At 42.8% G+C, this 22,199-nt stretch overlaps 2 protein-coding genes across 2 annotated transcripts; one reads left to right on the top strand and one right to left on the bottom strand.

Moving 5' to 3' along the window:
• Nucleotides 1-235: 235 nt before the first annotated feature.
• Nucleotides 236-8,089, top strand: LOC123407590 (RNA-binding KH domain-containing protein RCF3). The gene is made up of 8 exons (XM_045100753.1): nucleotides 236-1,062; nucleotides 2,620-3,072; nucleotides 5,848-6,096; nucleotides 6,493-6,720; nucleotides 7,096-7,175; nucleotides 7,246-7,354; nucleotides 7,443-7,569; nucleotides 7,714-8,089. The coding sequence occupies exons 1-8, from the start codon at nucleotides 328-330 to the stop codon at nucleotides 7,737-7,739; spliced, it is 2,007 nt and encodes a 668-aa protein (XP_044956688.1). The 5' UTR covers nucleotides 236-327; the 3' UTR covers nucleotides 7,740-8,089.
• A 3,810-nt stretch (nucleotides 8,090-11,899) lies between these two features.
• Nucleotides 11,900-12,874, bottom strand: LOC123410078 (eukaryotic translation initiation factor 1A). Its single transcript, XM_045102967.1, has one exon. The coding sequence runs from the start codon at nucleotides 12,565-12,567 to the stop codon at nucleotides 12,133-12,135; it is 435 nt and encodes a 144-aa protein (XP_044958902.1). The 5' UTR covers nucleotides 12,568-12,874; the 3' UTR covers nucleotides 11,900-12,132.
• Between the last annotated feature and the right edge of the window lie 9,325 nt (nucleotides 12,875-22,199).

Raw genomic sequence — 22,199 nt, 5'->3', positions numbered from 1 at the left:
TTTATCACAAACCTAAATAATAATAATATAATATTTCAAAATACTCCTCAATTAATGATTTCCTCTTCAACGAATCTTAAGAATCAAAAACATTCATCAGCTTGTCCGAAAGCGAAGGTCCAATTCTGAAAGAATCGGCCAAGACTGGATCCGACCGCGCACCGCTCCCATCGTCTGCCTCCCATGGCGCGTTCCCTGTCAGCCAACTCCCATCCCTTCCCCAATCTCTCTAAACCCTAAAATCCGAATCGCATCGCATCGATCGAACGGGAATCAAATCAAATCGAACGAGAACAGGAAAACGAACGCCAAGCTCCGAATCCAGCAATGGATCGCTCCCGCTCGAAGCGCGGGTACCACTACGACCAGGACTCGCCGCCGCCCCGCTCCAAGCCCCGCTTCGACCGCCGCGGCGGGGGCGGCGGCCCTAACCCTAACGCCAACTACCACCGCCGGGGACCCCCCGGCGGCGGCGGCGCCTCTGACCGCCGCGGCGGCTTCCTCCCCCCGGACGCCGCACCGCCCCCTCTCCCGCCCCCGCCGCCGCCCGCTTCCTCCGCGGCGGCGGGGGGCGGGGGTCCCGGCCAGACCACCTCCTTCCGCATCCTGTGCCCGGAGTCCAAGGCCTACGGCTTCCCCGCCAGCTTCATTAACAACGCCCAGGACGACAGCGGCGCGATCATCACTATCCACCCGCCCTTCCCCGGGGACCCTGTCCGCGTCATCGAGACGGCTGACGGCGCGCTGCGCGAGGCGGATGGCCGCCCCCCGATGTTCTCGCCGGCGCAGGAGGCGCTCCTCATGGTGCACCGGCGGATCCTGGAGACGCAGCCTGACGACGGGGATGAGGACGGCGAGTACGGTCCCAGGGGCAAGGACGCCCGGGACCGGGGTAAGGTGACCACCCGGCTCATCGTGCCACGGCAGCATGTGGGGTGCCTGCTTGGCAAGGGCGGCAAGATCATCGAACAGATGAGGTCCGAGACCAAGACGCACATCAGGATCCTGCCTCGCGAGCAGAACATGCCGCGATGTTTATCGTTGTCGGAGGAGGTTGTGCAGGTATGGTGCCTGCCACAATGTTGTAAAATATTTCAATTCTTCTTCTGATAAGAGATCGTCAACATTGGTATTTTGATTGAATGTAACATTGGTATTAGCACTGCACCATTCTAAAATGTTAGCTGAACTAAAGAAAATAAACAAATGTGGGTTAACAATTATGTTAAGTGTTGGAGAAGACTTAGACCAAAGACAAATCAAACATATGAATGTTCAATTACTCTTTAAGTTAGTGGGTAAATTGCCTGTGTACCTTGAGATTTGGCTTCCATGATGACATTTTTATGTACCTCCCCAGAAGTAGGCTAGTGCACAAGTTTTGGCATCCATGTTTTCAAATACAGTACTTGAGACTGAAGAGATATCAAACAAGATTCTGACCCCGCAAAAAAATAAAAATTTAATTCATAGTTGGTCGAGTGCTATTCAGATTGGAGATAAGTCGTGCATGTCTTTGTCCATGGGCATTGCCACATTGAATCACTCATGACAAAACCATCACGTGGAGAGATAAAACAAGGAGAAAGTTGTATGCAATCATGTTATTCTGCTACGAGTCATTCTCATCTTCCTTCCTGTGTGTTTATTCTTTCCCCCGAGTTAGTTAGGATATCTCAAGTTGGCTCGCTTCTATGTACAGTGACATTGCAGTGGTTTGGGTTAATCACTCGCTTAATACAGGGAAGAGTGAATTCATTCATTTTGTAAACAAGCCTGAATATTCCTCTCATGCAAGCATTAGAAGAAGCACAAGACCAAACACAAATCAAATAAATGATTTTTCAACTCCTCTCCCAAGTTAGTGGGTGGATGCCCTATCTGCTATTCTACCTTGAAATTAGGTTTTCATAGTGACCTTTAACCTTTTGTTTCTAGCTCACACAATTCCATTGACTGACCACTCATTCCCAAGATGTGTCCTGCTCAAGAATTGCTGTAGGCTGGTAGCTATGCATTCATTATGGATCCTTTTCTGGTTGTTAAACTTATAGTGCTGGTTTGAACATGACACATCCACCCACTAACTGTTCCAGGTAGTCACTGGTGGCTGAAGATTTATCTTCCTTGAAATAGGTTTGAGTCTTCACACGTCAACTTTAAATAAGTGACTTGGTCTGCTGGTTGCTTGTTGGAGAATTATCCGGACATCATATGTTTCTTGATGCCATCGACTTATTGTCTTCTCCAAATCAGGAGCGACCCAAGTCTGCACTTCTTTGTCGAGCAGGATTCTCTTTCCTTGTGGCAGGGGATGCGTCCCGTGTACTTGTGTGGATGGCATCTAGGACAGGGTTTGTTTGGTGGCGTCAGTTGTAATGCCTGTCTTGAGTGGCCATGTGTTTGGCCTAGTTTTAGGCTTGTACAATTGAACTCTTCTCAATCTATCAATGCGTTGAGGCGCAACCTTTGTATTTTCTCGTAAGAAAAACACCATATTGAGATTATGATTATCATTTTAGATGCATGGCAGGATGAATTACTTTTTTGTTTCCGGTCTTTGTTTTCACCGTAAGTTGTCATTGTCATGTGTATTATTCTCATGATATGTTATTACAGGTTGTTGGAGAAGGAAATAATGTTAAAAAGGCTGTAGCGATCATCTCTGACCGTTTAAAGGAAAGCTTACACCGTGATCGTGGTCCCTTCCTTCGTGGACGAAATTCACCAGAGCATCGTATTTCTCAGGCTGATGAATACCTGGGTGGTGGTCAGCAGATGCCTGCATTTGAAGAACCTTATCCCCGATTTGACCAAATTAGAAATAATGGTAGCATGGAGCCACCAGGATATGAGTTTGATTCAAATGGTAGCAAGTTCAATGAGCATCCAGAGATTCCATACGATGAAATCATATTTCGAATCCTTTGCCCAAACGACAAGGCTATCAGTTTGGTTGGATCCCGTGACGGAATAATTGATATGTTACAGGCTGAAGTTGGTGTTGATGTTAGGCTTACTGATCTTATTGCTGGATCTGACGAAAGGACCTTAATCATTACATCAAGAGAGGTAAATGGCACTACTTATTTCCCTCTAATTTATCACCGTACATATTGTTCTAAACTTTAATACTTAAATGAAGGTATTTTGATGTTTTCTGTATACTACCCATGGTACTAGATTCCTCATTTGGTAGTTACATCATCTCATACTAGTGTCAGTACCTAAAAGATGCCAAGATAATGTCGCCGTGGAAAGGTTAAACTTGAAAGTAGCATTTTCGAACATATCAGACGATAGTTCAGTTGGATCATACCAATATGGTGTCAGGTATCGTAGTCTGTACCAGCACCAATTGTGGTCACACTGGCCAGGGCTGTAACGGCCAGTGCACTGGCCAGGGCCAGCCTGACATAAGTATTTATGTTAGGTTTAAGTTAGGACATAATTTTTTTTGCTTTAAAGAGTGAATTTGCATCATATCTCTAGTTCAGTCTATTAGGTGTTCCTTTTATTATAATAGTATATGTTATATCAATAAACGGCAATCGAAAAGTTATCTCCAATCTCCTTCCTCTCTTGGTCAAACCCTCTTAATAGCACTCTGCCCTTCGCTGAACCGCTGAAGCATCACGAACCTGCATCCTAATCTCAGGGCACAGGACCTCGGCCGGAACATTCCACAGAACCTGTTGTGTTAAAAACTGACACATTTTTTCCAGGCAGAGAAGTTACAATTCTATCAACATACGGACTTGGTTTGATCACTCTAGAAATGAACACATTGACATTCTTTTAATCCTGACAAAAAAGATATGTGCTAAATTGCTATATTCTTGTACTTTGTTGATATCATAATGATAAATATCTTCAAAACTATATTCTATGGTGCTTTCATACTAAAAATGACCTGAAAATAACCATGTTCATCTAATACTTAACTGCTAGTGGAATTTTGCACTCAATATATCATCTGATATTGAATGCACCATTGCCAAATGGGTATCAGGGTGTCCTGATATCTCCTGAAAATGCTAGATATCATTTTAGAGGCGTGGAAAGCTGTTGAATCATTTCTCCCTTGCTTTTAGAAAATGCAACATATAATCAAATATCTCAAGATATTATGGAACAAAAGTTCTGCATATTTTGGGAACGAAAGTTCATGGGTGATTGATTGCTTACAATAGATACATAGGCCTTATCCAAGTGTTAACACCTGGCATCCTCAGATCAGCCCACCATGATAGTGAATATGCCAACTTCAGAGCTGCTCCTACAAAACACTGTAATATTATTTTGCCTTTTCCCAAACCGGGCTACTCCCCTTTCCATTAATTTTCATAACGGAAATACACAGTTCCACAGATAGATATAACAGGAGGGTGCAGGGAGGGGAAGTAACGAGCTCGGGCATCGTCAAGAAACCCACTATCCATGCCTGCACTAGACTAGACTAGAAATAAGTAACATGCCTGCACTACACTGCAAAATAACGAGCTCGGGCATCGTCAAGAAACCCACTATCAAGAACATAGATTATGGAGCGAAAATCTGACAAGACCATAGCAACGCCTAGACTAGAAATAAGTACCGACAGAAATACAGATCCAAAGGCCAAGCTGGCAATACAAAACGAGAGCACGGACTAAAACGACCACAGCATCAGCCAACCAAATCTAATATGGGCAGCTCGAACAAAAGACCACCAGCCATCACTTCGTCGGCCTTGTCGGTGTTTCACCTTGTCGTGGGGCACCATGCACAGCTGCATCATCTAATGATCTTTTGCCTATATCTGCTTGGAAACAATTTATAGAAATGCTGTAATAGAAGGCATGATTATGAACTTGAAGTTTCACATCATTTTGGACCTGTGCAACTTTTAGTTCATTTTGTTATATATATCTGTACAATTATAAGATCGTAAGGTTCTGAGAATTTTTATTTTCATAACTGTTGTGTTTTCAAATTGCTGGGCAAGTGAGCATAAACTAACAATGATCAAATGTCAAAGAACCCTGAACTAGCGTACTTACAGAAGCGATATCCCTCTTGGAATGGTGGAAGTAAATCGTTTCATGGTTCACTATAAGGCTGTAGTATACTATCACTATGTGTTGAAGTCCACGTAAGGAAACTTGCATAGTTTCAGTATATTTGTTGTTGGTTTTGATGCACATTAATAATAAATAAATGAAGTGAAAAATCCATTTGATGTGTGTTAGTTAATTACTTCACATGTCAGTTGGACTAAGCAGGTTTTGTGGTTAAATTACTCCTGTGCAACACAAGATGTTCAATTCTCACACACGGCTAGCTAGCTGATCAAAAGTAACGTTAGTTACTGGTTGCTAATCAGGAATTACCTTGCTCGAACACTCTTTGACTTATTAATTATTACCTGCTGAGATATCAAGAGTTAGCTATTAGTTAGTTTGTGTTATGGGAGTTGAGGAGTCGTCTAGTTTAAATCATACTATGAGTCTATGATATGTTAGCTAGTTATTAGGCTGTTAAATATCTATTATGTTACCAATCTTCAGAGCTGCGGCGCAACTCGAGTTGAAAAAAGGCACATCGTATCTTTGCTGAATGGTCACAGCAGGATCGGCTTGCAAGTAACCTTAGTTTTGTCTTCTGTCGTGATGCATGTATACTTTGATCTCTGTTTATTTGAAATACTAAAATTTGTTTTAGTTGACGTGTTATGTGCTTGCATGGATATAAGGGAATACCTGACAGTTTGTATCAACTATCATCTGTAAATGAAATGCGGGATTGCTTGTTTCCCTCATGGGTTTCATTTTGATATTCTTAACGTGTCCTTTTTTTCATATATAGGGCCCAGACCATGAGCTTTTCCCAGCTCAGGAAGCATTGCTGCACATCCAAACCTTTATCGTGGATCTTGGCCCTGACAAGGATAACATTATCACAACAAGGTTACTTGTCCCTTCAAGTGAAATTGCTTGCTTTGAGGGGAGGGACGGATCATTATCTGATATACAGAGACAAACTAGCGCAAATGTACAGATATTACCAAGAGAAGAACTTCCTTCTTGTGCCCTGGAATCTGATGAGCTCATACAGGTTGGTATTCGTGGACAGTGCGCGTTAACTTCTGCTATATTTGAGAATTTAACCAGGTAGCTGGGATCCATGTGCAAACACCTGTGTTGCTGTATTAAATGTATTTTTTAAGTGCATGCTAATTATTTGGGAGGTATAGGCTTTTTTTCTCAATAAGTTTAGAGTGAACTTTGCTGAAATACAGGATCTAGTATTCTTCATTTCTGAACCAAGCTGAAATTGGTCTATTTTTTAGTTGCTTCTTGCTCATGAGGGATGAGCTTTAGGTTGCACATTAAATTATAATGTTTGATGCTAATATTCTCTGTTGCCTACTTAAATGTAAATTTATAACGCTTGAGTTTGAAAGTTCATTGGCCATTTATTAGTGAGGTTCACCACATTATGTTTTTACAGATTGTAGGAGAGATTCGAGCTGCTCGAAATGCTCTCATGCAAGTAACTACGAAATTACGAAGTTACATATACCGTGAGATGCCTGCTCCTATCCAAATTGGCGGCATTAATGTACATGGATCCATTTCTCCAGCAAAAGGCTCACCTCGAGGACTATATGCTGGAAATGACCTTCCAATGCCTATCTACCAACAAGCACCACAAATGGCAACTTCTTGGCACTCAAAGGTATCTCTGAACTCATGCAACAAAGTATGATTTCCCTTGAAGTACTTTTGCGTTTACCCCTGATGTCTCTTCTTTGCCACCGTATGGATCTCCTGACTTTCAGTTATGGCTATCTTCTTTCTGTGTCTTTCAAAATTTGTTTTGTTGTGCCTCACACACCAATTCACTCTTAAGCTGAGCATCCAATGGGTTGTATAACCTTGCATTCTTCGTTGTGGAGCAAAACAGTTACCTAAATCATTAATAATCACATGGGGAACTAATGCACTGTATGATGTGAATATTTATACCGTGTGCAATAGTTATAGTGTGTTCCTCTTCTAGTTCTTTTCCTATGTATGCAGCCTGATGATTACGTTTGGATCATAATTGCAGGATAGTGGACTTAGTGCAAGTGGATCATTTGAGCAAGGGAGCAGCATTAATGATGATATGAGACAAAGTAATACAAAACGGTAAGTTAGTGTCATTGCTGTCAGTTTATCTGTTTTGTTGATCCATGACCAGCACTTTTTTTCCCATCAGATATGCTGTTCCCCTAGTGACTAGAAGCACATTAGAAGTTGTCATACCCCAGAGTGCAGTTGCAAGCCTCAGCATGAGGGCTGGAAGCAAGCTTGCCCAAATAAGCGAGGTGCTGTATATCCTGAAATTTTTAGCGAACAAGAATTGGATCGTTCTTTTCTACGCTATTCTCACTTCTTATACTCTGTTGGTAACAGATGTCCGGTGCATCCGTCACGCTTGCTGAAGAAAGACCTGGAGTCACGGAAAAAGTTGTTCGAATATCTGGTACCCCCGAGCAGGCCGACAAAGCTCAGAGCTTGCTTCAGGGGTTCATACTTAGCAGTGAGTCTCTCTCGCCTTTTCCCTCTCTCTGAGATTATTCCTTCATCATCTGCATTGTGAAATACTCCTTTTCCCTCTCTGAAATTATTCCTTCATCATCTGCACTGTGAAATACTTAACGCTTGTCCCCTTTCCGGTGCCCAGTCCAAGACGACATTCCTTCGGGCTAACAGAGCCATGGCTGTGTCTTACCCATGGCGTGCTCAATAGGTGCCGCTTGTCTAATTCTTGTTTCCAGGAATTGCCTGTGTACTTTAGAAGGAATGCACGAGTGTATCTCTCTCCAGTTGTACGCATTTACCCTGATGAAGCCCTGTGTCTTTATTTGTAAAGTGTTCGTGTATGATATTATCTGATCTTTAACTATTCAAGCTGTTGTGTTGTATTACGAATGTACTTTCTTTTTCACATTGAGTAGGCTAAGAAACACCGTGGAGATTACTTTGTACACCTCTTTCAATCTGTATGACTATGTACTTTCTCTGATGCTAGCAATTGCAGATTGGGTGCTTTCGTCCAATGTAACCTGAGATGGGTACCTTCTCTCAGCACGCATGTGTTAATGATATGAAAATATTTTTAACTGCTGCTTCATAGAATTATGCAGGTTCTCAGATATGGATCATATGTATCGATTTGATTCACCATATTGCCCAGCGGGTCCTAGTTACTCTCTCCGTTACATAAATCTTGTCCTAGTTTTAGTTCATACTAAAACCAGGACAAGAATTACGCAACGGAGGGAGAACCGGTGAAGCACTGGTTTGTGTTAATCCCAGACTTTGTTAAACCGAGACTGCTTTGAGAGGATCTTCACCGGTTTGTGTTAATCCCAGACTTTGTTAAACCGAGACTGCTTTGAGAGGCTCTTCACCGGTTTGTGTTAATCCCAGACTTTGTTAAACCGAGACTGCTTTGAGAGGCTCTTCACCGGTTTGTGTTAATCCCAGACTTTGTTAAACCGAGACTGCTTTGAGAGGCTCTTCACCGGTTTGTGTTAATCCCAGACTTTGTTAAACCGAGACTGCTTTGAGAGGCTCTTCACCGGTTTGTGTTAATCCCAGACTTTGTTAAACCGAGACTGCTTTGAGAGGATCTTCACCGGTTTGTGTTAATCCCAGACTTTGTTAAACCGAGACTGCTTTGAGAGGCTCTTCACCGGGTTTGTGTTAATCCCAGACTTTGTTAAACCGAGACTGCTTTGAGAGGCTCTTCATCGGTTTGTGTTAATCCCAGACTTTGTTAAACCGAGACTGCTTTGAGAGGCTCTTCACCGGTTTGTGTTAATCCCAGACTTTGTTAAACCGAGACTGCTTTGAGAGGCTCTTCACCGGTTTGTGTTAATCCCAGACTTTGTTAAACCGAGACTGCTTTGAGAGGCTCTTCACCGGTTTGTGTTAATCCCAGACTTTGTTAAACCGAGACTGCTTTGAGAGGCTCTTCACCGGTTTGTGTTAATCCCAGTCTTTGTTAAACCGAGACTGCTTTGAGAGGCTCTTCACCGGTTTGTGTTAATCCCAGACTTTGTTAAACCGAGACTGCTTTGAGAGGCTCTTCACCGGTTTGTGTTAATCCCAGACTTTGTTAAACCGAGACTGCTTTGAGAGGCTATTAATGCTGTGTTCGACTGTTCTACCTGAAACTTAATGTCTGCATTACCTCCATGTTTATATATGGAATTAAAGTGAATAATACACACCGCAAATTCACAATACACAAGCACAATGAATTTTTTTAATCTTATTCTATCAATAAAATTAATGAAAGTAGTTAATGAAATTCATAAAGGCAACACAAGTACTCCAGTACACAACATCTCCGTATCATGAGCACTTATGGCATTGGAACGAGGTTTGATTGCATCACAATGAAAATCCATTAACCCCTATTTTTAACTCAGCCTTCCTATGGGCATGCCCTTGTTATACTCAGGCTACAGCCCTCCAATCAGCCAATCCAACCGCACAACCAGCAGAAAACACAAATAGCAGCATGATCGTCACATAAAAGCATCAGCAACATGATAGTATCGTAGTTCAAAAAAAAATATTGATAGTATCATGTTAAAAATAAAGCAACATGATAGTATCAGGGCATGCACATCATAAGAAAAGGTTTATCATGTGCTGAACCTGTCCAGTAAGCATTGTTCTTTTGACATGCAGAAAAATCCCCTTTTCCTTCAATTTACCAGGTTAATAACATCAAACCTGGACAAGGATGCCACTTCGAAGGAAATTTCAACATGAAATTTACATACAGACTGAAATGAGTGAACAATAAAAAACACCTATTATACATCCAATTCAGAAAAAAGTTAGACCATCTTAGCATCAATCACAAGTTAGATATCCTTTGTCCCCTAAACTTCAATCACAAGTTAGACATCCTTTGTCCCCTAAACTTCAATCAGTAAACAGAACATCAATGTCCTTTTGACAAGTATACTTGTGGTGGAACACGACTAGTGTTAAACGAGACTCAAAGGTCATAAGAACTGGATTGTTATGAATGAATAGCAAATCCAACTGCACAAAGACATACGGCAGGCATAAAAATAGCAGCATGATCATAACTAAGATATTCTGTTCCCTGAACTTCAATAAGTAAACAGAACGTCAATTGCCCTTCTGAGAGTACATATCCCTGCCTCGAGACACATGTATATACTCCCTCCGTTCATAAATTCATAAATACAAGTCTTTTTAAATATTTTACTAGAGGACTACATACGAAGCAAAATTAGTAAAACTATACTCTAAAGTAAGTCTATATACATCCGTATGTAGTCTTCTAGTGAAACCTCTAAAAAGACTTATATTTAGGAACGGAGGGAGTATTTCACTAGGGCTAAATGGAAGAATCACAGATTATCGCTAATATTTTTGCCTTGCCCAATTGGCAGAAAGAAACATAGAAGGCATAAAACTTGTAACATGATCACCATTGCATGCTGCCGTATCATACGTTAGTTATAAAAACATCTTTTGTCCCTTAAACTTCAATCAGTAAACAGAAAAAGAACCTAGTTTTCCTCAATTTATACAAGTTAAAATAAAGGAATGCTAATGTGCAATCAGATTAGTAAGCCGAGTCCTGAACATCTCAGGAAGCTCCCCCAACATCCCAAATTACGGCAAACCAGTTAAGGAGATAAAATAACAAGCGACATAATAATCATCGCATGGCTTGTTGGTTGCAAACAACAGTAATACAACGAATAATATAAATAGCAGATCATCGTCATATAACGGCATCAGCAACACGATAATCATAACTAAGACATCCTTTGTCCCCTGAACTTCAATCAGCAAAACAGAACAATTGTCCCTTGACACTAGGGTTAAATGAAAGAATCACAGGTTATTGCTACCCTTTTGACATTGCCAATCCGTCAGCACAATTGGCAGAAAGAACACAAGGCATAAATATAACTGTAACATGATCAACATCGCATGATAGTATCATAAGTTAGTTCATGAATATCTTTTGCCCCAGTAAACAGAACATAATTGTTCTTTTGAAGAGGACAAACAACTAGTTTTCCAACTCGATCAGCAGAAGCTAAATAATAAAGGATGCTAATGTGCAATCAGATTAGAGAAGTCGAGTCCTGAACATCTCAGGAAGCTCCCACGACATCCCAACTTACGGCAAATCAATCAAGGTGAGCAAGCCACGATATGAACACCATAACAATCATCACGTGGCTTGTTGGTTGCAAACAATAATAATACGACAAACAGCATAAAATAGCAGCATGATCATCGTCATATAAAGCCCCTTCCAATGCTCCATCTTGTCCAGGTGCTCCTATGCATTGAGGGCTTTAGTTGCTAAACTTTTTAATGTGCTTAGCACCTCAAAGTGGCCTAATGTCATCAGTAACACGATAGTCATAACTAAGATATCTTGTTCCCTGAACTTCAATCAGCAAACAGAACAATTGTCTTTACACTACGGTTAAATGAAAGAATCATAGGTTACTGCTAACCTTTTGACACTGCCAATCCGTCAGCACAATTGGCAGAAAGAACACAAGGCATAAATATAACTAAAAGACCAACATTGCATGATATAGTATCGTAAGTAAGTTGGTTGACCAATATCTTTTGTCCCTTGAAACTCAATCAGTAAACAGAACATAATTGTTCTTCTTTTGAAGTGGTCAAACAACTAGTTTTCCTCCTCAATCAGCAGAAGCTAAATAATAAAGGGTGCTAACGTGCAATCAGATTAGAGAAGTCGAGTCCTGAACATCTCAGGAAGCTCCCACGACATCCCAACTTACGGCAAACCAATCAAGGAGATAGCATCGCAAGCCATGATATGAACAAGATAATAATTACCACATGGCTTGTTGCAAGCAATAATAACGATAATCCAACAATTATTTAGGCACCCCAAATCACAACGATTTCTCGTTACCAAATCCATCAATCCACAACAGCCCACCGACCGATACAGACAGACAAGGACGGACGCGCGCACGCTATTAGAACAGAATAGAACAGAAAGTATAGAGGCGAGGCGAGGCGAGGCGAGGCGAGGAGAAGAAAAGGCTTAGATCTTGTCGATGTCCTCGTCCTCGAATTGGATGTAGTCGCTGTCGCCCTCGCCCTCCTCTGGGCCGTCGACGTCGACTCCCTCGTTGAGGCGCAGCGTGTCGGGGAGCTCCCCGTAGGCCTTGAGCAGCCTGGCCTCGTCGTTCATGTACTTGAGGATGACGTCGGCCTTGTCGTCCTGGTAGTCGCGGAGGCCGACGAGGACGATGTCCCCGGCGGCGATCCAGACCTTCTTGTGCATCTTGCCCCGGATGTGGCAGAGGCGCTTGGTGCCGTCGACGCAGATGGCCTCGCAGCGGCCGTTGCCGAGCATCCGCGTCACCTGCGCGTACTCCTGGCCGTCCTCCTTGAAGACGAGCTCGCGCTTGTCGTCGTCCGCCTCGTTCTTGCCCCTCTTGCGGTTCTTGCCTCCCTTACCCTTGTTCTTCGGCATGGCTGGGGTGGGTCGGCTCTGGGTTGGCTTGGCTCGGCTCGCGGCGACGGAGCTGGACGAAACCCTCGGTTTTAGATCGAGATGGGGAGCGGTGGCGGTGCGGTCTGCGGTTTCTGGGCTCGGGCTGGGCTTGCGGGTTGGAATATATAGGTGGAGGACGGTAAGGGGTGGGGTGGAGGAGTCGTGGCCGCCGGATCTAGGGTTGGGAGGGGGACGGAAGGCTGGGATTCGGCTGTGGAGTGCCGTGTGCGGGTGGGCCTCGGCTCCGTGGGTGGAGAGGGGTTCGTGGGTGGACAGGACACGAAGACTCTTGGAAGTGGGGATCGACGGGGAAAGGATTGGGATTGGGATTTTGCAACTTGGAATCCAATCCTCCGTCGGGTTGAGTAGTAGTAGGAGTAGTAGTGCTCAAGGAATACTACAAGCCATGTTTTGCTTTTCGATTTTCGAATAGAATCCAACCCCATGTTGAGTATTGAGTGCTACTAGCAAAAGAGAACTGCTAGAGCAGGAAAAGCAAACGAATCCATGTAGTACTGTACGTGTTACCGTGTGCCAAAGTCCACGCTGATTGGTGAAGGAAGCCGTCTAATAGTTGACCAAATCATTTTAGGATAACATCATCTGCAACCGCAATTTATAAGCGCCTCATATTTTCCTCTGCACATCCGCGTATTTTATATTTGGCTTTCTATCCATGCACCGTTGAGCTACTCTACGAGATCAATAGCAAGCCGGAGCATCTTGGCGTTTTTTCGTTGGAGGTGCCGAGCGTCCGTCTCCGCTGTCGTGAGGGACCGGCGATAGACCCATGCGAGGAGGCGTTCGTCCTCACCGGGCTCCGTCGACATCCCTGGTGACGGCGTGCGGCGCTTCCCTTGCCCGTTGCCTGTCATGATGAGTGGTGTGCGCCTCCGATTCCGAAGTGCGCGTGCGGGCCAACGACGCACGCACTAGGACCCAACGTTGTCCGTGTGAAGGAACGGGTGGTGGGGGAAGGACAACGCGCGGGGCAGGTGTAAACTACGCAGTCATAGGGGAGCTGTCCGGTGGCGGGAGGGTCCAGCTCCGACGTCATAGCTCCATACACACGGGAGATGCGGCTTGTTGGAAATATGCCCTAGAGGCAATAATAAAATGATTATTATTATATTTCCTTATTCATGATAATTGTCTATTGTTCATGCTATAATTGTATTAACCGGAAACCGTAATACATGTGTGAATACATAGACCACACCATGTCCCTAGTGAGCTTCTAGTTGGCTAGCTCGTTGATCAATAGATGATCATGGTTTCCTGATCATGAATATTGGATGTCATTGATAACGGGATCACATCATTGGGGAATGATGTGATGGACAAGACCCAATCCTAAGCATAGCACTAGATCGTATTGTTCGTGTGCTAAAGCTTTTCTAATGTCAAGTATCATTTCCTTAGACCATGAGATCGTGCAACTCCCTGATACTGTATGAATGCTTTGGGTGTATCAAACGTCACAACGTAACTGGGTGACTATAAAGGTGCACTACATGTATCTTCAAAAGTGTTTGTTGGGTTGGTACAAATCGAGACTGGGATTTGTCACTCCGCGTGACAGAGAGGTATCTCTGGGCCCACTCTGTAATACATCCCTATTATTAAAGGGGGATTTACCGTCGTGATGGTTCGACCTGCAGCGATCCCCTTCTATCGCTGGAAGCCCTTCCGCCCACGTCCTCCTCCCACAGATTTTTTTTCTCCCACAATTTTTTCCCAACCCTGCGAAAACCAAACGGTTCAATAAAAAACCCCAGATCCATAACAGCCCATCGTACATTCCCCTTTCACCTCTCCTCTCTCGCACTTGACAACGCACCAAAAAAGGCAAAAGAAAAAAATCGATCGCCATCCCTGCAAACCGCCCCTCACCACTTCACACACCCTAGCCCCACCTACCTCCTCTCGTATTCCATGCCTCTAGCGCTTCGCCTCGCTTCGCACCGGCGGCGGCCCACCACGCTCTCCACCTCGCCTTGCCTCGCGCCGGTGGTGGCTGGTGGTAGGTCGACCTTCACCGCCCCTCCCCCCTTACCTCTGCCCCGTGCGCACCATCTAGAACCAGCAACTCCGCTGCTCCCTCCCCTCGCCCATTCTGATCTAGATGCCTAACTCGCCCGACGCGAAGAGGTGCACAACGGCAACAGCTCTATTGCATGCGGCCATCAGAGAGAGAGAGAGCCAAGAGGAAGAAGGGAAGGAAGGAGGCTTGAGGAAGGGGCGGCTGGGTTGGAGCCCCGATGGTGCTATTGCTACTGATGGATGGCGGCCGATGGGACAAGTCCGTCTGTAGGTAAGACGAAAAACATGTGCTGCATCAGCACATTTGATGCAGAGCAGCCACTGTAAGTTCCTCTCCTTTCTCTAATTAGTACTGAGATTCCTCTCCCTTCTCTAATTAGTTTTGAGATTCCATTGCTATTTGATGGAGAGCACCACCAAAAGTTCCTCTTTTGATGCACAACGACCACTCAAAACAGCTCTCTCTTTCTCTCTATAATTGATTCTCAGGTACAGAAGCACGTGTATCTATGCTACTTGCTAATGTGATGGCTAATGCATGTGGATTGATTCATGAATTAGCAAATTATTTCCCGTGAGATGTACTAATATACAAATTTTTACAGTGCCCTCCACTTGTTTGTTGTTATGCCTATAAGAGATGATTCTTTTCATCTTTTAAATAGAAAAGTATAATACAGTTGCTTACAACTTATAAAAAGCAATTACAGGTAAGAAGAGTGGCGTGTTCTCCTTAAAAAAATTGCAGAAGTTCACAACGGGCGCATTTTTTTCCTAGAGCTGAGAAGGCAGATGAATCTCATCTCCAAAGTCTTTAGTGCAGATAAGATGAACCATGCAAAAAACTCAGGGTGGACCACGGGGGCTACACACCTGGCGAAGCGGCAAAGGGCTTGGCTGCTACCAGGGTGATCCAAATGGAGTATCTAGGTAGCGTGTTTGCAGCCTCTTGAACTAACATGATTAATGGTAGCTTATATTCCAAGACGTGATTTTCAGTTGTAATGATATGTTTCATGCGAGAGGGCATAAACTTGCATCCTAATTTTTGGTCCAGTTAGTTCCAAATTACAAATGTTTGTGCTATCAGTGACAATTCGATGGAAAAAGATGAGTCATATATACACCCAGTGTAAGCTTTCACATCAGCCATTGCTCTTGATTGTCTTTGCAAGGCAATAGATATAAATTTTATGGTTTTCCTTTACTTATAGTAAGTACTGAATGTTTTTTCCGTCAACCCTTTAGGTGTTAAAATCTGTGATGGAGCTACCCAGAACTTCCGATTTTGGTGCCAAGATGGATGGATTCAATTGGGTGACCCACTATCAGGTATTGTTGTTCAGTTATCCTGAGGGTAACGTGGATATGTTCTGTTTGGGATCAAAACTTGGTATTGCTAGAAAATATATCTGTGATGTGCACTGAGATTTCAAATATATAACAACAGTGATACAACACACTCTTCCCCTTGCCATCGATGATCATTGAATTAGCGTACTTTATAATAATATTTCTATCTTGGCACCATGAGTGTTGCTTAGTGGCAGTATCATTTCTATATTAACATCTGTATGCTGACTCTATTTTTTGGAATTGAATTATGTATTCAAAGCTACTGTTCAACATAGACATCAGTTAGAAACCATACAAGGGACAAAATGTATATGTACCCTTCTGTTTGAATATATGACTATAAATGGATTAACTCTCGCTGTGGCATAGGATGCACACCAAGTGTTTGCTCATTTGTTTGTTTTGCCTTGTAGGTTCCCTGTTTGTCGATTTTTTTTCTCTGCCAACAAGTGTCATATTGTTGATTGGTCTGGCTTACAAAGAGCGGTACCAGCTTCTCAAGTCTCTTACAGAGGCACTCAAGTAAGTCTCTCCTACTCGCATTTGTTGGTCCGTTAAGTTCGTTAGCTTTTGGCATGCACTATGCAGATACAAATACTTGTCCCTGTAGCTGTAGCTCAGTCTATCAGGTGATTCTTTGACTTGAGTTAACACCTGCTTTTTTGTGAATCTCTACTATTAACGAGGGATCTGCCGTCGTGATGGTTCGACCACCTCTAACGATCCCCCTGCATGACTCCTCCCGTCGTATAACCTCTGGCTCCTCGCACGATTTCTTTGAGAAAAAAAATTAGTTGCACCCCATCCCTCGTTCGCGTTATTCACGTCGCACATTTATGGCCCATGATCGAACCGTCTGAAACCAACGCACGCACGCCCTCTATCCCACCCCCGTACTTCTTCTCATAGCCGCAGCCGCCGATCCAGGCAGAAGCCGCCCATCTCCTTTCCCCATATGTGATGTTGTGGTGGAGATCTCATCCGTCCTACCGCCCCCAACGTCGTGCTCACCAGGCACCGCCACCTCTTCTTGGGATGGTGATGTCGCGCCCTTCGTGGCGCCTAAGACAAACCGGCGATGGTACCGCCCCCACTCTAGCTAGACTCGTGTTGATTGATTTCTGGCTGAAATTATGTCCAAGATGAGCTCTGAGTCCAGGGGCTGCTCGGAATCGACCACAACGAGCTCCACTAGCTTCACCTGTATGTTCTCTGATAAGTTGCTTCAGTTTTGCATGTTATTTCGGTAGTTTCGATGGGTTTTCGCATAATTTTGCTTGTTATTTTGTTCAGAATGATTTTTTTCCTGTTTCCAAGTTCATGACATGATAGTCTTTTTTTGTAGGGATGATTGTGATGTTTCTCCTCTCTTGTGTTTCCTGACTTTAGGGGTCTCTTTTCAGTAGAGTACAATTTTTTGGCGTTATACTGGGCTGACCTCTGCGTTTTGCACTACAGTACTAGCATATATTGTCAGCAATCGAACGTCGTCGTCCTCTCACTCTGTCCTATCGATAAGTGGTATCGTCAGTGTTGTACTGTTGTGCAGTAGCTCGGTTGACGGCCGCTGATTGATTTTACAGATTGGTTCGTTTCGGTTATATAAGGTACTTACTGTAAAAGGAATATGTCCAACTATTTTTTGTTGGCAACAAACAATCGATTTTTTTGTTGGCATTCTTTTTTCAGAAAGGAGGCCTGTGTTGATGGATATTGTATTGGACAACATAGACATGGGTTTGGCCGGTAAATCAAGGATGAGAAGGTTGCAGTGTGTGGGCAGCTCTCTTGTCGTGTGCGGGGTGTATTGTTGTTGTAATCTTAATTTTTGTGTATAGTTCATACACGTAATTAACTAGCTGATTGTATTCATTTTCTGGTTCAAAGACTATTTCCAGAGTTGAGAAGTATACGGTCTACTTTACTTGAATACTCAGATACAGAGAAAACAATGTACTCTGCTTATTTATTCTGTCCATGTTGTGTTTTCTCCTATAAGTTGCATGCTTTATACAGAGGTCCGCATGTTGTGTTTTCTCCTATAAGTTGCATGCTTTATACAGAGGTCCGAATTCCTACACGGTCAGGAGGATCTCAATATTGCTAAAGGAAGAGACAAGGATCAGCACTATAACTGTTGAAAAAGACTCGGAGACATGTATCATATGAATCGGGCACAATATGCTTTCTACATGACTTTTTTCTTATTGACTAAACAGTCCAAAGTTGAGTACGTACATGAAAATATTCAGTTCTCATGTAATCTGAACTGCTACTATTTCAGATTTCAGCATTCCCTACAATTCTTGATTTGCGTCGCGCTGCAACACACATGGCTCGTCGTTCTACCTGCTTTTGTGCCCTCTACTTCTTCCTCCAAGATTGCCAACGGGATTAACAAATCTGATGAGACACATCTTCTGCTATTATTCTTACCGCATGTGAACTCTCATCTCGTTCCTTGGCCTATTTTGCTTAGCACGGATGGTGGGAGTTTACACAATGTTATGGTGGTCCTAGACTAGCAAAATTTATATTCCCACACTCCTAAAACAAGTAATTGTGAAACAACAACTATGGAATATATGTTTCTTTGAGCCAACAGTCCAACACTCATCTTTGTGTAACTAAAGAAAAAAATATGTTATTTTGATTACATGACGTTCTTGTTAAAAAAAGTCACTAAAAACATAATATGGCTATCTTCCTAAGAAAAATTATTCTGATCTCTTCATTCAGGAATTTGGAGCAAATTACCATGCACTGGCCACTAATACGGTTATCTTGCATGAAGTTGTTACAGTATTCAGTTACCATGATGTTTCATATGTTCATCAGAAAAAAAACCTTATTTGCTTGCGTGTGCTTTCTCAAGTTCTTTTGGTTGTTTCTATTATGCAGGTGTTGTCACTGCAAGTTCTTCCCTGTGAGGGAAATTAAACTCACGTTCTATCTTTCCGTTGTATAGACAAGAGACTTCCACTATACGAAGGGAACTAAAGTGACCAAGGTGGATCAACAACCGTTTAGATGAAGCATGAGTGGCATGGGTTCTCATTGGGTAAATAAAGATATGATATTTGCGCAAAGCTGTTAAACTTATTAGTTTTTTACTAGCAAAAGGGCCCATGTGTTGCAACGGGAGAAAGAAATACCACACGGCACACGCTCTTAATTTATAAAAAATGTCTATAATTTGAGAATTTATAGTTACGATACAAATAAAGATGGTCTTATCCTACAAAAATGCAGTTCAAAATTTCACGGGTCTTCTATTTTAACACGGCTTGCATGTATATTTAATACGTACAAAGAATCAGTCAAGTGACCTTCAGTTTCATCTCTAACTCTGATTTTGTTGACGTGTTCATCCCCAACCCGGATGAGTACCGGTATGAAAGAAAGACGAAACTTATTTATTAAGATTGCACCCTAGATAGTATTTTTATTAAACGTTTAACAGATAAAATAATATCGTATTTAAATTCTACATATTTTTCTAATCAAATTCCATGTATAATATGTTAAATTTGGAGTTACGGTTTAAAAGATATGAGTATTTAAAAAAATATTTAATATATACTACGAGTTTAATGTCATAAACAGTAAGGGCTTTTTTGTAAAATTACATCGATGGGTTTTCCAACGGAAGCGATAGCCTCTTTATTATTAGGTAAATATTTGAGATTGATTATTGAGATTTAAAATTAAGTGCATGCACATGCCCTGTTTGTAGAGAGTTATTAAACTTTTACTTTTCAGCAAAATGGAGGATGATTTATTTAAATTATGCAAGTAATTTCTATTCATTACGAATTCATAAAACTTTATTATTGCACCTGTATATATGTTGTATATATAATGTTTTGTTAATTATGAAATCTTCACTTGCATAGTACCTATGAAGGTGAATTTGTGACCACAAGTCATTGTTGTCAAGGTAGCAACTACAATCATTGGGTCTCTTGTAGTTGTAGAGATTGACTATGATATTGCTTGGTACATGGTTTCTTCATGAGGGAAACAATGAAACACGGTGCTGACAAATATTGTACTAAAAAACATGACGATTTCTAGGATGCCACATTATCAAAACATTGTAGTGTACAGTTTTTTTATTCTAGAACACACATGAAATCAATTGTAATTTTCTTTAGTGCAGACCATCCTTTTGTGTACCTCCATGATACGTCTCCGTCGTATCTACTTTTCTGAACTCTTTTGCCCTTGTTTTGGACTTTAATTTGCATGATTTGAATGGAACTAACCCGGACTAACGCTGTTTTCAGCAGAATTGCCATGGTGTTGTTTTTGTGCAGAAATAAAAGTTCTCGGAATTTCCTGAAAATTTACGGAGATTTTTTCTGGAATAAAAGAAAAATACCTGCGCAAAGATCCGCCGGAGGGGCGTGCCAGTGGGCCACAAGCCCACAGGCCGCTGCCAATCCCCTAGGCTACGCCGTGAGGGCTTATGGGGCCCACGTGGCACCACCGCCCCCAAACTCAGCTCTATATCTTCCGTCTCGCCCGGGAAAAAACAGAGAGAAGGTTTCATGGCGTTTTGCGATACGGAGGCGCCGCCACATCCTGTTCTTCATCTGGAGGGCAGATCTGGAGTCCGTTTCAGGCTCCGGAGAGGGGAAATTGTCGCCATCGTCATCATCAACCTTTCTCCATCGACAATTCCATGATGCTCTTCACCCTTGGTGAGTAATCTCATCGTAGGCTTGCTGGACGGTGATGAGTTGGATGACATCTATCATGTAATCGAGTTAGTTTTGACGGGGATTGATCCCTAGTATCCACTATGTTCTAGATTGATGTTGCTACTACTTGGTTATGCTTAATGCTTGTCACTAGGGCCCGAGTGCCATGATTTCAGATCTGAACCTATTATGTTGTCGCCAATATATGTGTGTTTTAGATCCTATCTTGCAAGTTGTAGTCACCTACTATGTGTTATGACCCGGCAACCCCGGAGTGACAATAGCTGGAACCACTCCCGGAGATGACCATAGTATGAGGAGTTCATGTATTCACCAAGTGTTAATGCGTTGGTCCGGTTCTTTATTAAAAGGAGAACCTTAATATCCTGTAGTTTCCATTAGGACCCCGCTGCCACGGGAGGGATGGACAATAGATGTCATGCAAGTTCTTTTCCCTAAGCATGTATGACTACATACGGAATACATGCCTACATTAGATTGACGAACGGGAGCTAGTTACATATCTCCCCGTGTTATAGCTGTTACATGATGAATCATATCCGTCAAACTCATCCATCACCGATCCACTGCCTACGAGTCTTTTACTATTGGTCCTTGCTATGTTACTTTGTCTAGGCTTGTCCCTTGCTACAAAAGGGATTGGTCCACTTTGCGGTTACTTGTTGCAAGACTTTACTGGCGCCATTGATACAACAGTTAGGGATAGTGTGCCTTGTCAACAGATCGTTTCTGGCACCGTTGTTATCATACTACTTTGCTACTGATACTTTGCTTGCAGACACTAATCTTTCAGGTGTAGTTGAATCTGACAAACTCAGCTGCTAATACTTGAGAATATTCTTTCGCTTCCCTTTTGGTGAACCAAAATTTTTGGGTTGAATACTCTACCCTCGAAAACTGTTGCGATCCCCTATACTTGTGGGTTATCAAGACCTTTTTCTGGCGTCGTTGCGGGGGAAGCACAACTATATCCTCTGAGTCACTTGGGATTTACGTCTGCTGATCACTATGAGGAATCCGAAAGATCCAAGAACTAAAATCTTGCCTTCCACTACGAGGAGAGGTAAGGAACTTCCATCTAGCTTTGCACTTGATTCACCTTCAGTTATGAGTAAGTTTGCGACACCGCCTCCTGCTAGAAATCTTGATATGTCGCCTGTGCTTGATGATGCTACTTCTGCTGCCCATGATGCTTATGATGATGCTATGCTTGATACTATGCCTGATGATGCTATGCTTGATACTATGCCTGATGATGCTATGCCTGATACTGCTTTGCCACTAGGTGCATTCCTTGATGCACATATTGCTAGAGTTGTTGCTAGATGTGATGATACTTCTGAAACTGCTGATACTATTGAAGTAGAACCTGCTACTATGCCTGAATTGCCTGTTATGCCTGATACGCGCTATGTTATGGAGGGAGAGATAGCTGAGAACTTTCTTGCGTGTAAGGATAGCTATGATATTGAGAAACTACTGCGC

This window comes from Hordeum vulgare, chromosome 7H (genome assembly GCF_904849725.1).
Source record: "Hordeum vulgare subsp. vulgare chromosome 7H, MorexV3_pseudomolecules_assembly, whole genome shotgun sequence".
NCBI lineage: Eukaryota > Viridiplantae > Streptophyta > Magnoliopsida > Poales > Poaceae > Hordeum > Hordeum vulgare.
The sequence above is the reverse complement of the archived record's forward strand: the minus strand, read 5'-3'. Positions and strand labels throughout refer to the sequence as shown.